The sequence below is a fragment of the Hemitrygon akajei genome, chromosome 15 (genome assembly GCF_048418815.1).
Source record: "Hemitrygon akajei chromosome 15, sHemAka1.3, whole genome shotgun sequence".
Taxonomy (NCBI): Eukaryota; Metazoa; Chordata; class Chondrichthyes; order Myliobatiformes; family Dasyatidae; genus Hemitrygon; species Hemitrygon akajei.
This window is the reverse complement of record NC_133138.1, coordinates 92,693,587-92,711,638: the sequence shown is the minus strand read 5'-3', so window position 1 is coordinate 92,711,638 and position 18,052 is coordinate 92,693,587. Positions and strand designations below refer to the sequence as shown.

The following is an 18,052-nucleotide window of genomic DNA, read 5'->3' as shown; positions in this document are numbered from 1 at the left end:
CTCTGAATCTCGGCCAGAAATAGGAAGATCATGCAGCTTGACATGATGGCTAAGGAGTTGGTGTAGGACAGAGGGCCTCAGATTTTTGGATCATTGGGTTGTCTCCAGGGAAAGTGAGACCAGCTCAGAAGAGATGGTGTGCATCTAAACCGGAGGGGACTAATATCCTAGCGGGAAGGTTTGCTATCACTGAACAGTGTGGGGGGAGGGGTATGATATTGTAGACATTAGTGAGATTTTGTTGCAGGAGGGGCAGGACTATCAGCTCACCATTCTGGGTTTCCGTTGCAGCCTGATCTTGATCAGCTGGAAAAAATAGCAGATGGAATTTGATGCAGTCAAGTGTGAGGTGTTTGGGAGGACCAATCAGGCTGGGTCTTACAGCGATCGCTATGACACTGAGGAGTGCAGTAGAACTAAGGAATCTGGAAGTACAGGTCCATAATGTAACTGGGAACATGGGTGTAGCTAAGGTTGCAAAGAAAGAAAGCTTTTCGTACATTGGCCTTCATGGAACAAAATATTGACTACAGGACTTGAGATTTTATGTTGAAGTTGTATGAGGCCTAATTTGGAGTTTTGTGTGCAGTTTTGGTCACCTACCTACAGGGAAGATGTAAATAAGAGTGTAAGAGGACAAGAATATTGCTGGGTTAGGAGGACCCGAGCTACAAGGAAAGATTGAACTTTATTCCCTAAAACGTAGAAGATTTGAGAGAGGTATACAAAATTATGAACGGTGAATGCAAGCAGGAGTTTCCCACTGAAGCTGGTTGAGATAACAACTAGAGGACATGGGTCAGATGTGAAAGGTGAAATGTTTAAAGGGAACTTGAGGGTTAACTTCTTCACTCAGAGGGTGGGAAGAATGTGAAATGAGCTGGTGGCTGTAATTTCAATTTCATCCTTTCATCCTTTACGTTTGGATAGGTACATGAGTGGGAGGGGTATGGAGGTCTATTGTCAGGTCGATGGGAGTACGGAGCTTAAATGGTCCAGCTTGGACTAGATGAACTGAAGGGTCTGTTTGTTGCTGTAGTTTTCTAAGACTTTTCTAAGACTCTTTGAATAGAACATTGTAAATGTCATTCCATCTTTAAGAAGAGAGGGAAGCAGAAGAATTTAAGCTGTCGGCCAGTTGAATTCAGTGGTTGGGAAGGTGTTGGAATCTACAAACGTATTTTTAAGGATGAGGTTTCAGGGTACTTGGAGGCACATGGAAAAAATACACCAAAGGTAGCATTGTTTCCTTAAAAGAACATCTTGGCAGAGAAATATCTTAGAATTCTTTGAGGAAATAGCAAGCAGGATAGATGTTATCAATTTGGATTTGCAGCAGGCCTTTGACGGGATGCCACACACAAAGCTGCATGGTTTTAAGATTCTAGCATGGACAGAGAATTGGCAAATTGGCAGGAAGCAGAGTGGGAATAAAGGAAGCCTTTTCTGGTTGGCTGCCGGTGACGAGTGGTGTTCCTCAGGGGTTTGTGTTGGCATCACTTCTTTTTACGTTACATGTCAATGATTTGGATAACAGAATTGGCTTTGCGGCCAAGTTTGCAGAAGATATGAAGATAGGTGGAGGGGTAGTATTATGTACCCCATAACGGGTTAAAAGGACCAGCAGAAATGGAACACACCTGGAGTCTGAGTCTTCTGTTATCAAATTCTATTTTATTAGTATCTACGTAATAAAATAATATAAAACAAGGTAAGGCAAACAGGTTAGCAGAGTTTATGCAGAATAAGTGAGTAAATAAAGTTCCCCAACTTCTCCAAGCTCAGGTGGTAAATGATACAGTCTTATGATGGTATAGATATGCAGTCAGTTCAGTTTGTGATATTTAGTTGAGTAGATTGAAGAGAGAGAGAGAGAGAGGTGATTTGTTTTCCCAGTGCCGATGCCGTCGAATCTTCCCGTTGTCCTCTGAAGCCCCTGTTAAAGTCACTGACTGTGACCGCACAACAGAGAGTGCTGTATTCACACGGTAAAGATATCAACCCAGGCGAGGGTTAAACACACCGATCACCCCTTTTCCACACTGTGAGTGAAACCCACCCTTTTCGTGGGCACATAAAGCTCATCCAGTGTCTGTGTCTCTGTACTTCTGTCTGTCTTCCATGTGTCTGTCTAAAAAGCAAGCTGGCCAAACATGCTGAACGCCAGCGGTCCATTACATAGCTCTGCACTTTAGTTTCCAAGGCAACTCACGAGCTGTTCATTGCTCTCTCTCTCTCTCTCTCTCTTTCTCTGAATTAGCACACACACTCTCTCTCTTTTTAAAGTAACAGTTCATATTGAATAACCTATCAACCCTTGTCACACCTTCCTCCTTTTAGGAAAAATTTTGATCAAGGTACAAATTTTTTGTCTTAACTATCGATTATACAGCTTGAAGCAATACATGTGTAATTATCAGGTAACATAGCAAAAACGTATACAAATTGTAATTTAACACCTGGACAAACAGTCTGCTTTAATGTTGTCAGTACCTTTCACGTGTTTTATTTCCATGTCATATTCTTGCAAGATCAGACTCCGGTTAAGTAACCTTCTATTCTTATCCTTCATTTTACTCAGAAACACTAATGGATATGGTCAGTGTAAACCACAAGTGGTTTCTGTGCAGGACATATATAGACATCGAAATGTTGCAATGCTAAGATGAGTGATAGCAACTCCTTTTCAACAGTGGAGTAATTTTTCTGGTGTGCATTAAATTTCTTTGAGAAATAAGCTCCTGGATGTTCAATGTCATCATCACCCTTTAGCAACAATACTGCCCCAGTGGCTTCATCACGAGCGTCTACCGTGATTGAAAACGGTTTATTGAAATCAGGTGCTTTGAGCACAGGGTGATAACACAGGATGGTTTTCAGGCGTTCAAATGCCTCCTGGCAAAGGTCAGTCCACACAAATCTTTCACTCTTCCCTAGGAGTTTCGTTAGGGGGAGAGTGATGTCCGTGAAGTTTTTACAAAACTTACGGTAATACCCAACCATTCCCAAAAACCTTCTTAACGCTTTCTTGCCCGTCAGATATTTCTCTACTGCTGAGATATGCTCTTCCCATGTGTCATTCCATACAACCAAATCATCAATATAAGCCCCTGTATTTTCTAAACCTCGAATCACTGAATTAATCATTCTTTGGAATGTCTCTGGAGCATTTTTCATCCCAAAGGGTAAAACATTGTACTCATAGAGTCCAGATGATGTCACAAATGCAGTGATTTCTTTAGCTCTTTCTGTCAAAGGAATACACCAGTATCCTTTTAATAGGTCAATCTTTGTAAGGTATTTAGCCTTCCCCACTCTTATCAATACAGTCATCCACTCTCAGGATAGGACAAGCACCTGTCTTGGTTATTGCATTAACTTTCCTGTAGTCAGTACAGAATCTCATGCTTCCATCCGGCTTAGGCACAATAATGCAGGGCGACACTCAGTCTAAGGTAGATGGCCTAATGATGCCGGCTGTCAGCATGTATCCAGTTTCTTGTTCAGCCATTTTGCTTTTGTCTTGCTTCATTCTGTAAGGGTGCTGCTTAATTGGATCAACTTTATCCACAATTATGTCATGCACTGCAGCTGTGCACTGTTTAGCAATGTCAGAGAATAAATCTTTATACTTGCTAATTAAGCCCTTCAATTGTTTTTGCTGCTTAGGCTCCAAATGATGGATTTTACTGTTAATGTTTTCCAAAACAACAGAATTTTCGAGCCTTGTGGAGACCACACCTAGCTTGTTAAAATTATATGGCATCTTGGTACCAGGCTCCACGACTTTATTTGTTTTCATAACAGTACTCACAGGTGCTGTCACCATGTCATGATAAGGCTTTATCATGCTCATGTGCACGACTTGAGTTGCCTTCCTTCAGCCAGGAGTTCTAATAACATAATTCAAAGAATCAATTTTCTTAATTATCTGGTATGTTCCACTAAATTTTGCTTGAAGGGGGTTGGTCAGAAGGTGGAACAGCACCGGAATCTTATCTCCAACATGAAACATCTGTTCCCTAGCTCTTCTGCCATATCAAACCTTCATTTTTATCTGTGTTCTGTAAATTTTGCTTTGCAAGGTCACAAACCTTAAGTCTGTCTCTGAATTCCAAAACATAATTAAGCACACTTACACGCACTTTTTGATCAGACCACTGTTCTCTGAGTAGGGTTAAAGGTCCTCTAGCCCTGTGACTGAAAACAAGTTCAAACGGGCTAAACCCTAATGATTCTTGAATCGGGTCTCTAACAGCAAATAAAAGTAAGTGCACACCTTCATCTCAGTTTTTTCCATTTTCCACACAATATGTTTTAATCATGATCTTAAGAGTGGAATGGAACAGTTCCAAGGCTCCCTGGGACTCTGGGTGATATGCAGACGACACAATGTGTTTAGCTCCCAACTCACCAACTATCTCCTGGAATGTTCTCGAAGTAAAGTTACTACCCTGGTCAGATTAAGTTTCTTTGGGCAGACAACCAGTGTGAAAACGATGAGGGTTTTCACCACAGTCTTGGCCTTGATATTTCTGAGGGGAACCGTTTCAGGGAACTTAGACGCAACACACATAATTGTTAACAAATACTGATGGCCAGCGATAGTCTTTGGCAATTGGCCAACACAATCCACTATAACCCTAGAAAAAGGCTCACCAAAAGCAGGTATCGGATTAAGTGCTGCTACTTGAATAGCCTGATTAGGTTTCCCCACAACTTGGCAGGCGTGGCAGGTCCTACAAAAATACAAAACATCCTTTCTTAAATTAGACCAGTAGAATTCCTTCATAATCCTGTTCATTGTCTTTCTCACTCCAACGTGTCAACCTAAAGGCATACTATGAGCCGTGTTTAAAATCTCAGCCCTGTAAACTTTAGGGACCACAATTTGATGTTCAATGGCCCAATCCTCACTTGCAGGCACTGTAGGTGGTCTCTACTTCCTCATTAACACCCCATCCTTAAGATAATATCCTACTGACTCTCTCTGAACCTCCCCTTCTGTGAGAGTTGTCTCCTTTAATGCAGCAATCTCTGAATCTCGGCTTTGTTCTGCTATAAATTCATCCCTGGACAAGGACAAACCTTTCTCATCCTCCTTACTACCCAAATCCTGTTGTAACATGGAAGGTAGAGAAGTTTGTGACAAATCATCATTTTTGAGCCCCTGTTTTTGCTATCATGGGCGTCGGAATCCCCCTGCCCCGAACTATCTGCATCAGCAGACTTTATAGACAAGCTTCGGGTTACTGCGCATGCGGGGTAAACATCAGTATCCAAGTGTGAGTCGTCAGCAACGGGCTTGCTCGTTAGCTGAATAAACATCCCCACTGACAAGGTCATTACCCAGCAAGATATCAACATTGTCTATCGGTCATTCAGATGGTATCCTGATCTTAACAGGTCCTGATACCAGTTTGCATTTCAAAATTACCTCATGCAACGGCATGGACTCAGTCCCTTTTCCAATACCTTTGATAATATTCACTTTTTCAGTTTTCATCTCATCACCGAAGTCCAAAACACTATCCAATATTAGTACCGTAACTGAAAAGTCCCAGTACATTGCCAGATTCCCAGTGGAACCAGGGATGCCCCTCCTTTACAGACACAAACTCATTTGAGACAAACTGCTTAAATCCCTCTTGCACTCGGTCACACCCCTTCTTTCTCCGCAGTGTCTCAAACAACTGAACACAACCAGTTGGGATTGTCTCCTTTTCTTTTCCTTTTTCCCTTGTCATTGAAAAACAATTTGCCACCACGTGACCAGGCTTCTTACAATAGTGACAGGTGAAAGTGGGAAACTTCCCTTCCTCCTTACCCTTGTCACTCGTTCCCAGGCTGCTTCCCTTCCTCCTTACCCTTGTCACTCGTTCCCAGGCTGCTTCCCTTCCTCCTTACCCTTGTCACTCGTTCCCAGGCTGCTTCCCTACCTCCTTACCCTTGTCACTCGTTCCCAGGCTGCTTCCCTTCCTCCTTACCCTTGTCACTCGTTCCCAGGCTGCTTTCCTTCCTCCTTACCCTTGTCACTCGTTCCCAGGCTGCTTCCCTTCCTCCTTACCCTTGTCACTCGTTCCCAGGCTGCTTCCCTTCCTCCTTACCCTTGTCACACGTTCCCAGGCTGCTTCCCTTCCTCCTTACCCTTGTCACTCGTTCCCAGGCTGCTTCCCTTCCTCCTTACCCTTGTCACTCGTTCCCAGGCTGCTTCCCTTCCTCCTTACACTTGTCACTCGTTCCCAGGCTGCTTCCCTTCCTCCTTACCCTTGTCACTCGTTCCCAGGCTGCTTTCCTTCCTCCTTACCCTTGTCACTCGTTCCCAGGCTGCTTCCCTTCCTCCTTACCCTTGTCACTCGTTCCCAGGCTGCTTCCCTTCCTCCTTACCCTTGTCACTCGTTCCCAGGCTGCTTCCCTTCCTCCTTACCCTTGTCACTCGTTCCCAGGCTGCTTCCCTTCCTCCTTACCCTTGTCACTCGTTCCCAGGCTGCTTCCCTTCCTCCTTACCCTTGTCACTCGTTCCCAGGCTGCTTCCCTTCCTCCTTACCCTTGTCACTCGTTCCCAGGCTTCTTCCCTTCCTCCTTACCCTTGTCACTCGTTCCCAGGCTGCTTCCCTTCTTCCTTACCCTTGTCACTCGTTCCCAGGCTGCTTCCCTTCCTCCTTACCCTTGTCACTCGTTCCCAGGCTGCTTCCCTTCCTCCTTACCCTTGTCACTCGTTCCCAGGCTTCTTCCCTTCCTCCTTACCCTTGTCACTCGTTCCCAGGCTGCTTCCCTTCTTCCTTACCCTTGTCACTCGTTCCCAGGCTGCTTCCCTTCCTCCTTACCCTTGTCACTCGTTCCCAGGCTGCTTTCCTTCCTCCTTACCCTTGTCACTCGTTCCCAGGCTGCTTCCCTTCCTCCTTACCCTTGTCACTCGTTCCCAAGCTGCTTCCCTTCCTCCTTACACTTGTCACTCATTCCCAGGCTGCTTCCCTTCCTCCTTACCCTTGTCACTCGTTCCCAGGCTGCTTCCCTTCCTCCTTACCCTTGTCACTCGTTCCCAGGCTGCTTCCCTTCCTCCTTACCCTTGTCACTCGTTCCCAGGCTGCTTCCCTTCCTCCTTACCCTTGTCACTCGTTCCCAGGCTGCTTTCCTTCCTCCTTACCCTTGTCACTCGTTCCCAGGCTGCTTCCCTTCCTCCTTACCCTTGTCACTCGTTCCCAGGCTGCTTCCCTTCCTCCTTACCCTTGTCACTCGTTCCCAGGCTTCTTCCCTTCCTCCTTACCCTTGTCACTCGTTCCCAGGCTGCTTCCCTTCCTCCTTACCCTTGTCACTCGTTCCCAGGCTGCTTCCCTTCCTCCTTACCCTTGTCACTCGTTCCCAGGCTTCTTCCCTTCCTCCTTACCCTTGTCACTCGTTCCCAGGCTGCTTCCCTTCCTCCTTACCCTTGTCACTCGTTCCCAGGCTGCTTCCCTTCCTCCTTACCCTTGTCACTCGTTCCCAAGCTGCTTCCCTTCCTCCTTACCCTTGTCACTCGTTCCCAGGCTGCTTCCCTTCCTCCTTACCCTTGTCACTCGTTCCCAGGCTGCTTCCCTTCCTCCTTACCCTTGTCACTCGTTCCCAGGCTGCTTCCCTTCCTCCTTACCCTTGTCACTCGTTCCCAGGCTTCTTCCCTTCCTCCTTACCCTTGTCACTCGTTCCCAGGCTGCTTCCCTTCCTCCTTACCCTTGTCACTCATTCCCAGGCTGCTTCCCTTCCTCCTTACCCTTGTCACTCGTTCCCAGGCTGCTTCCCTTCCTCCTTACCCTTGTCACTCATTCCCAGGCTGCTTCCCTTCCTCCTTACCCTTGTCACTCGTTCCCAGGCTGCTTCCCTTCCTCCTTACCCTTGTCACTCGTTCCCAGGCTGCTTCCCTTCCTCCTTACCCTTGTCACTCGTTCCCAGGCTGCTTCCCTTCCTCCTTACCCTTGTCACTCGTTCCCAGGCTTCTTCCCTTCCTCCTTACCCTTGTCACTCGTTCCCAGGCTGCTTCCCTTCCTCCTTACCCTTGTCACTCGTTCCCAGGCTGCTTCCCTTCCTCCTTACCCTTGTCACTCGTTCCCAGGCTGCTTCCCTTCCTCCTTACCCTTGTCACTCGTTCCCAGGCTTCTTCCCTTCCTCCTTACCCTTGTCACTCGTTCCCAGGCTGCTTCCCTTCCTCCTTACCCTTGTCACTCGTTCCCAGGCTGCTTCCCTTCCTCCTTACCCTTGTCACTCGTTCCCGAGCTGCTTCCCTTCCTCCTTACCCTTGTCACTCGTTCCCAGGCTGCTTCCCTTCCTCCTTACCCTTGTCACTCGTTCCCGAGCTGCTTCCCTTCCTCCTTACACTTGTCACTCGTTCCCAGGCTGCTTCCCTTCCTCCTTACCCTTGTCACTCGTTCCCAGGCTGCTTTCCTTCCTCCTTACCCTTGTCACTCGTTCCCAGGCTGCTTCCCTTCCTCCTTACCCTTGTCACTCGTTCCCAGGCTGCTTTCCTTCCTCCTTACCCTTGTCACTCGTTCCCAGGCTGCTTCCCTTCCTCCTTACCCTTGTCACTCATTCCCAGGCTGCTTCCCTTCCTCCTTACCCTTGTCACTCATTCCCAGGCTGCTTCCCTTCCTCCTTACCCTTGTCACTCGTTCCCAGGCTGCTTCCCTTCCTCCTTACCCTTGTCACTCGTTCCCAGGCTGCTTCCCTTCCTCCTTACCCTTGTCACTCGTTCCCAGGCTGCTTCCCTTCCTCCTTACCCTTGTCACTCGTTCCCAGGCTTCTTCCCTTCCTCCTTACCCTTGTCACTCGTTCCCAGGCTTCTTCCCTTCCTCCTTACCCTTGTCACTCGTTCCCAGGCTGCTTCCCTTCCTCCTTACCCTTGTCACTCGTTCCCAGGCTGCTTCCCTTCCTCCTTACCCTTGTCACTCGTTCCCAGGCTGCTTCCCTTCCTCCTTACCCTTGTCACTCGTTCCCAGGCTTCTTCCCTTCCTCCTTACCCTTGTCACTCGTTCCCAGGCTTCTTCCCTTCCTCCTTACCCTTGTCACTCGTTCCCAGGCTGCTTCCCTTCCTCCTTACCCTTGTCACTCGTTCCCAGGCTGCTTCCCTTCCTCCTTACCCTTGTCACTCGTTCCCAGGCTGCTTCCCTTCCTCCTTACCCTTGTCACTCGTTCCCAGGCTTCTTCCCTTCCTCCTTACCCTTGTCACTCGTTCCCAGGCTGCTTCCCTTCCTCCTTACCCTTGTCAGTCGTTCCCAGGCTTCTTCCCTTCCTCCTTACCCTTGTCACTCGTTCCCAGGCTGCTTCCCTTCCTCCTTACACTTGTCACTCGTTCCCAGGCTGCTTCCCTTCCTCCTTACCCTTGTCACTCGTTCCCAGGCTGCTTCCCTTCCTCCTTACACTTGTCACTCGTTCCCAGGCTGCTTCCCTTCCTCCTTACCCTTGTCACTCGTTCCCAGGCTGCTTCCCTTCCTCCTTACCCTTGTCACTCGTTCCCAGGCTGCTTCCCTTCCTCCTTACCCTTGTCACTCGTTCCCAGGCTGCTTCCCTTCCTCCTTACCCTTGTCACTCGTTCCCAGGCTGCTTCCCTTCCTCCTTACCCTTGTCACTCGTTCCCAGGCTGCTTCCCTTCCTCCTTACCCTTGTCACTCGTTCCCAAGCTGCTTCCCTTCCTCCTTACCCTTGTCACTCATTCCCAGGCTGCTTCCCTTCCTCCTTACCCTTGTCACTCGTTCCCAGGCTGCTTCCCTTCCTCCTTACCCTTGTCACTCGTTCCCAGGCTGCTTCCCTTCCTCCTTACCCTTGTCACTCGTTCCCAGGCTGCTTCCCTTCCTCCTTACCCTTGTCACTCGTTCCCAGGCTTCTTCCCTTCCTCCTTACCCTTGTCACTCGTTCCCAGGCTGCTTCCCTTCCTCCTTACCCTTGTCACTCGTTCCCAGGCTGCTTCCCTTCCTCCTTACCCTTGTCACTCGTTCCCAGGCTGCTTCCCTTCCTCCTTACCCTTGTCACTCGTTCCCGAGCTGCTTCCCTTCCTCCTTACCCTTGTCACTCGTTCCCAGGCTGCTTCCCTTCCTCCTTACCCTTGTCACTCGTTCCCAGGCTGCTTTCCTTCCTCCTTACCCTTGTCACTCGTTCCCAGGCTGCTTCCCTTCCTCCTTACCCTTGTCACTCGTTCCCAGGCTTCTTCCCTTCCTCCTTACCCTTGTCACTCGTTCCCAGGCTGCTTTCCTTCCTCCTTACCCTTGTCACTCGTTCCCAGGCTGCTTCCCTTCCTCCTTACCCTTGTCACTCGTTCCCAGGCTGCTTCCCTTCCTCCTTACCCTTGTCACTCGTTCCCAGGCTGCTTCCCTTCCTCCTTACCCTTGTCACTCGTTCCCAGGCTGCTTCCCTTCCTCCTTACCCTTGTCACTCGTTCCCAGGCTGCTTCCCTTCCTCCTTACCCTTGTCACTCGTTCCCAGGCTTCTTCCCTTCCTCCTTACCCTTGTCACTCGTTCCCAGGCTGCTTCCCTTCCTCCTTACCCTTGTCACTCGTTCCCAGGCTTCTTCCCTTCCTCCTTACCCTTGTCACTCGTTCCCAGGCTGCTTCCCTTCCTCCTTACCCTTGTCACTCGTTCCCAGGCTTCTTCCCTTCCTCCTTACCCTTGTCACTCGTTCCCAGGCTGCTTCCCTTCCTCCTTACCCTTGTCACTCGTTCCCAGGGTGCTTCCCTTCCTCCTTACCCTTGTCACTCGTTCCCAGGCTGCTTCCCTTCCTCCTTACCCTTGTCACTCGTTCCCAGGCTGCTTCCCTTCCTCCTTACCCTTGTCACTCGTTCCCAGGCTGCTTCCCTTCCTCCTTACCCTTGTCACTCGTTCCCAGGCTGCTTCCCTTCCTCCTTACCCTTGTCACTCGTTCCCAGGCTGCTTTCCTTCCTCCTTACACTTGTCACTCGTTCCCAGGCTGCTTCCCTTCCTCCTTACCCTTGTCACTCGTTCCCAAGCTGCTTCCCTTCCTCCTTACCCTTGTCACTCGTTCCCAGGCTGCTTCCCTTCCTCCTTACCCTTGTCACTCGTTCCCAGGCTGCTTCCCTTCCTCCTTACCCTTGTCACTCGTTCCCAGGCTGCTTTCCTTCCTCCTTACCCTTGTCACTCGTTCCCAGGCTGCTTCCCTTCCTCCTTACCCTTGTCACTCGTTCCCAGGCTGCTTCCCTTCCTCCTTACCCTTGTCACTCGTTCCCAGGCTGCTTCCCTTCCTCCTTACCCTTGTCACTCGTTCCCAGGCTGCTTCCCTTCCTCCTTACCCTTGTCACTCGTTCCCAGGCTGCTTCCCTTCCTCCTTACCCTTGTCACTCGTTCCCAGGCTGCTTCCCTTCCTCCTTACCCTTGTCACTCGTTCCCAGGCTGCTTCCCTTCCTCCTTACCCTTGTCACTCGTTCCCAGGCTGCTTTCCTTCCTCCTTACACTTGTCACTCGTTCCCAGGCTGCTTCCCTTCCTCCTTACCCTTGTCACTCGTTCCCAGGCTGCTTCCCTTCCTCCTTACCCTTGTCACTCGTTCCCAGGCTGCTTTCCTTCCTCCTTACCCTTGTCACTCGTTCCCAGGCTGCTTCCCTTCCTCCTTACCCTTGTCACTCGTTCCCAGGCTGCTTTCCTTCCTCCTTACCCTTGTCACTCATTCCCAGGCTGCTTTCCTTCCTCCTTACCCTTGTCACTCGTTCCCAGGCTGCTTTCCTTCCTCCTTACCCTTGTCACTCGTTCCCAGGCTGCTTCCCTTCCTCCTTACCCTTGTCACTCGTTCCCAGGCTTCCTTCCTTCCTCCTTACCCTTGTCACTCATTCCCAGGCTGCTTTCCTTCCTCCTTACCCTTGTCACTCGTTCCCAGGCTTCCTTCCTTCCTCCTTACCCTTGTCACTCGTTCCCAGGCTGCTTCCCTTCCTCCTTACCCTTGTCACTCGTTCCCAGGCTGCTTCCCTTCCTCCTTACCCTTGTCACTCGTTCCCAGGCTGCTTTCCTTCCTCCTTACCCTTGTCACTCGTTCCCAGGCTGCTTTCCTTCCTCCTTACCCTTGTCACTCGTTCCCAGGCTGCTTCCCTTCCTCCTTACCCTTGTCACTCGTTCCCAGGCTGCTTTCCTTCCTCTTTACCCTTGTCACTCGTTCCCAGGCTTCTTCCCTTCCTCCTTACCCTTGTCACTCGTTCCCAGCTGACTCTCTGGTTTAACCTGTGGGTTATCTTTGTTATCTCTGTTACTCTTTTGGCAGCTCTTACTCGAGAAAAACTTAGCCTTATGAGTTAAGGCATACTGGTCTGCTAACTTAGCAGACTCTGTCAGGGTTGCAGCCTCTTTTTAATTTAAGTACATCTTTATGTTATCAGGGACACAGTTTTTAAATTCTTCAATCAACATCAACTCTATTAAGTCGTTAATATCCTCGATCGCCCTTTTTGAGGTTCGCCAACGATTAAATTACACTCGTTTTTCATGGGTAAACTCCACATAGTTTTGGTTCCAAGGCTTCCTCAGATCTCTGAAATTTTGTCTGTACACCTCCGGAACCAACTCGTGAACCTTAAGCACTGTATCTTTCACTGTGTCATAATCGTTTGAATGTTCAAGGTTCAGGGCAGAACACACCTGCTGAGCCTTCCCCTTCATCACACTTTGTAACATGACAGCCCACTCATCCCTTGGCCATTTCCAACTGAGCCACCTTTTCAAAGTGCAGGAAACACCTATCGACTTTGGCTTCATCAAATGGTGGTTCCAACTTAATTTTTTGGCTGATATTACCACCAGCTCATTATCACTACCTGGCACGACCTCCTCGCTGCATTCTATCCCTCTCGAACTCCCTCTGTTTTTCTGCCTCTCTAGCCTCATCTTCCCTCTGCGTTTCTGCTTTGTCAGCCTCAAGCTGTTTTAGTTGTAACTAATGCTCACACCTCATTTTTGCTACCTGAAGCTGAAGCTCAGCCTCAGTAAGTACTTTACCTTCAGCAAACATTTCCAACTCATCCACTTCAAACCTTTCCTTGGATATATAATACTGTGCTATTAATGTCTGCATCTGAACCTTCTTCATTTTAGTAGTCACCTTAACTTTTAACTTTAGAACAATTACAAACAGCACATCCCTCTCAGCATCATTCAACACCTCAGGGGTTGGTTCTGCCTAAAACTTACTAACCTCAAACTCCATTTCTGCTGATATTCCACTCAAGCAAGTCAAAAGGGATTTTCCCCAATCAGATCAACCATTAAACACTCAATTAAGCCCCCAACAAATTTTAGAATGGCTCCCACCAATTTCTTCAGATCCCTGACGAGACCCCAATTTTGTTATATACCCCATAACGGGTTAAAAGGACCAGCAGAAATGGAACACACCTGGAGTCTGAGTCTTCTGTTATCAAACTCTATTTAATTAGTATCTACGTAATAAAATAATATAAAACAAGGTAAGGCAAACAGGTTAGCAGAGTTTATGCAGAATAAGTGAGTAAATAAAGTTCCCCAACTTCTCCAAGCTCAGGTGGTAAATGATACAGTCTTATGATGGTATAGATATGCAGTCAGTTCAGTTTGTGGTATTTAGTTGAGTAGATTGAAGAGAGAGAGAGAGAGAGGTGATTTGTTTTCCCAGTGCCGATGCCGTCGAATCTTCCCGTTGTCCTCTGAAGCCCCTGTTAAAGTCACTGACTGTGACCGCACAACAGAGAGTGCTGTATTCACACGGTAAAGATATCAACCCAGGCGAGGGTTAAACACACCGATCACCCCTTTTCCACACTGTGAGTGAAACCCACCCTTTTCGTGGGCACATAAAGCTCATCCAGTGTCTGTGTCTCTGTACTTCTGTCTGTCTTCCATGTGCCTGTCTAAAAAGCAAGCTGGCCAAACATGCTGAACGCCAGCGGTCCATTACATAGCTCTGCACTTTAGTTTCCAAGGCAACTCACGAGCTGTTCATTGCTCTCTCTCTCTCTCTCTCTCTCTCTGAATTAGCACACACACTCTCTCTCTTTTTAAAGGAACAGTTCATACTGAATAACCTATCAACCCTTGTCACAGTAGGGTAGTGTTGAGGAAGCAGGGAGTTTGCAGAAGACAGATTGTGAGAATGGATAAAGAAATGGCAGACAGAATATAGTGCAGGGAAATGTATGATCATGCATTTTGGTAAAAGGAATAAAAAGCATAGATTGTTTTCTGATTTTTTTAAATTTCTCCAAGAAAAGGTGTGCTTCATTGGAGAGAGTCTGGAGGAGATCCACAGCCTCAGAATGAGTTGACGTCCATTTAGAACAGAGATGAGGAGGAACTACTTTAGCTAGAGGCTAGTTTATCTGTGGAATTCATTATCACAGATGGCTGTGGAGGCCATGTCATTGAATATATTTAAAGTGGTGGTTGATAGGTTTGTGATTAGTCAGGGCATCAAAGATCATGGAGAGAAGGCATGAGAGAGGGTTTGAGGGGGATAATGAACAGCCACGATGGAATGGTGCAGCAGACTCGATGGGTCAAATTACCTAATGTTGCTCCTATGTCTTATGATCTTATGAATATAACATGTAAATACAGGGAGGATGTACTGTACATTAAAATGTATAATGGGTATTGTGTATAGCAGGCAAATGTATCAAGGGCATACTGTAAACGTAACATGCTTATCCAATTCTAGTTCATCGTCATTCAAACTTACAAATGTATACTGCCATATGAAATAATGGTCCTCCTCACCAACGTGCACAACACAGTACATATAACTCACGCACAATATTGCCACAAATCAATTAACAAATAATTAAATACCTTCTATGAGAATGATATTTAGCATAATGTGTATTTATGACATAAATTAAAAGTAAACGGTATAACACTGTTGGTGATGAGACCTGGGTGGTGACAGGGGAGTTCAGTAGCTTCAGTCTGGAGGAAGAAGCTGCTTCCAATCCTAACAGTCCTTGTCCTATTGCTAAAGTACCTCCTGCCTGACGATAGGGGAGGGAATTAGAGAGATTGCCGAATGGATGGGAGGGATTGTTGACAAGGCTAAGGGCCCTGCTTTTGCAACACCTCTGAGGAATATTTTGGATGGATGGGAGACCCCAATGATCCCCTCAGCAGTCCTTGCATTCCTACTCCTGATGAAGGGTCTCGGCCTGAAACGTCAACTGTACTTCTTCCTACAGATGTGTTCCACTGGCATTTTGTGTGTGTTGCTTGCATTCCTTTATCGGGTCTTGTGGTCAGATATCTTGAAATTTCCATACCAGATGGTACTTCTGTAAAAATCGTTTAGAGTGGGAGGGTGGAGCCTTGTTCACTTCAATGTCCTCAGAAAGTGGAGATGCCTCTGTGCTCTCATGACTAAAGAGGTTGTGTTGTTGGGACAGATTAAATCATCTGTTATGTGCATTGCCAGAAACTTGGCAGTACAGTCATGCATCAGCAGTGTGAACAGCAGCAGGTTCCGCATGATGGAGCTAGAGATGTTGCTGCCAATCCTGACCAACTGTGGCCTTCCTGATAAGAAATCCAAGATCCAGTTGCAGCGAGAGACCCAACTTGTACAGTTACCCACTAGTTTCTGAGGAGTGATTGTATTAAAAACTGAGCTCAAGTCAACCTGGCGTATGAGGCTCCATTGTTCAGGTGAGACTGGATGGAGTGGAGGCCAAAGGCTATGGCATTAAGTGAAAATCAAATTAGAAAGGATCCAATGTAGTATGAAAATGACAATGATTGCTTTGTTATTGTTGAGGTCAGTGCCACTGGATGGTAGGGTTTAAGGGAGGTTACCATCATCCTCTTGGGCACCTGAATTGTGGTGGCTGCCTTGAAGCCTGTGGGGATAGTGGACTGTTCCTGGGAGCTGTTTCTGTGGGTTGAACCTGGTTAGGATCTTGCTCACATCAGCTGCTGCCAGACAAAATACCTGCTCCTCTTGGGAAAGGAGGGATCTTCCTCATCAGTGCATCATTCCATATATCAAGCTATGTATAAAAGACATTCAGGCAATCAGGAAGAGGGGCATCACTGGCCTCGTCATGCAGGATGAACTTGTAGTCTGTTATGGTCTGAATACCCTGCTACTTGTGCTTCGTATCTCTGGTGTTGCTGTAAATTGCTGAGCTAAGATCTGTCTTATTCCCTGAACCGAAGGCAGCATCCAGATCTCTCAGTAGTATTCAGACTCTGCTGTTAACCATGGCTTCTGATATCTCTCATAGAGATGTGCTTAATAATGATGGTGTCTTCAATGCATGACATCTATGTGTTTAATAATGGTACTTGTAATGATTATGCAAAAGACATGATACCAGATGGGATATATAAGTAGGCACATGAATAGGATGTATATGCAGAGGTAGAGTGCATGGGGTGTACAACTAAAGAGTGGATATAGATGTCTATAACAGGTGAATATACTGGGAGGGAACAGCAGGAAGATGCATAAAAAGAGGATATTCATAACATGGGTGTGTGCATTTATTGAACAAAATATACAGAAAAATGGAGTATTAGACATATGAATGCAGCAGGGCATGTGCATTCATGAGAGCATACAAAGGATGATACTGTATCATGGGTGTGGTGAAGTTAGGCAGGATGTTATTAACAGATGATTAATAAATAATCAACCATCCAGCAAATTTGACTCTTACTCCTAGTGCTCCAGTAACAGGGTCTTTACTAACAGGTGACATTTCTAGAGTTAATCATCATTTAAACCTTTTATTTCATGTTTAGGAATCAGAATCCCATAATTCAGGATTCTTCAGGTAAGACATTATAAAATAATGTCTCTATTATCTATTCTATCTCTATTATTGTCTATGAAGATGTGCTATTCTGAACTTAATATTTAATTATAATTAAAATGTACATGGAACTTTTCATATTCTTAACATGAGCAAAATGCTATCCACTTGGGTCTGGTTCTGAAGTATATCCCAGCAGATCATATGTTAGTCCTTTCTGGTGCATAAAGTGGGTTTGACATGCAAATTAAAAATCACAGAAGAAATCTCATTAAAGACTCACCTACAGGTTCCATGGACAGCAGCCGCTTCCTTGACAGGTAGAGGGCATGCATGACCTGTCTTCTTCCTCTGATCTTTGATGGCGATTGGCAGTCCAGCTTAAAGGTGCATTACTGCCACCAACTGGACTGGAGTGTGGTGTAGAGAGTTGGGAAATAAGCCCCCGACTAGTTCTTCAAGTGAAAACTAAATTAGCCCAAAAAGCCCTATATATTTTAAATAATAAAAGAAAATATTGTGAATTAAAGTCACTTCTATAACTTAGTAAAGTTTAAATGAAAACTGTCAACCACCAAAGCTAGTAGTGCAGTCTGCATTTGCTTTCTTCCAACCTTATATGCTTCACATTGTAAAAGAATATGTTCAAAGGCCATACCATGTCCACACAAACAAATACTTTTAAAGAGATATTTCCATTGGAGCTTGTTTGTAGTTGTTTTGGTAGGAAATTTTGTAGATAATTGGGCTTTGTTCCAGGGAAGGTGGGATCTGTTCCGAAGGGACGGTTTACACCTGAACTGGAGTGGTACTAACATTCTTGCAGGGAAGTTTGCTAGTGCTTCTTGGGGGGGTTTAAACTAAATTTGCAGGGGGCGGGGATCCAGAATGTGAGAGAGGATAGCGAGATGAAGAATAAAGGACAGGTGGGGACTACACGGTTCCGGAATATTAAGTGTGTAGTAGAGGAAGGTGGGGCAGAACAAGTGATAAGGAGGACTCATGTACAGAGGGATGGTCTGACGGAACATGGAGTTAAATGTGTTGAAAGAATAAGTAAATTTAGGAAGGACAACAAAATTCTAGGGGCGTATAGCCCAATGGGAGTTCGGGGAGCTGGGTTAAGCACAATAGGCAGCGATTCAAACAGAGAGAGGAGAAATGGGTTAAAAATTCTATATCTGAATGCACGAAGTGTCAGAAATAAGGCGGATGAGCTTGAAGCCCAGGTGCGAATGGGTAACTATGATGTTGTTGGGATAACGGAGACATGGCTGCAGGGAGATCAGACCTGGGAAATGAATGTACAAGGGTATACATG

General features: G+C 46.9%; 1 protein-coding gene across 1 annotated transcript in view; it reads left to right on the top strand.

Annotated features, from left to right (window-relative positions):
* LOC140739091 (lymphocyte cytosolic protein 2-like) overlaps positions 1–18,052 on the top strand; it is a 151,728-nt gene that overhangs the window by 102,544 nt on the left and 31,132 nt on the right. The window contains exon 5 of the mRNA XM_073067036.1: positions 16,721–16,752. Coding sequence (XP_072923137.1) covers positions 16,721–16,752 — 32 coding nt within the window. The remainder of the gene's footprint in view (positions 1–16,720; positions 16,753–18,052) is intronic.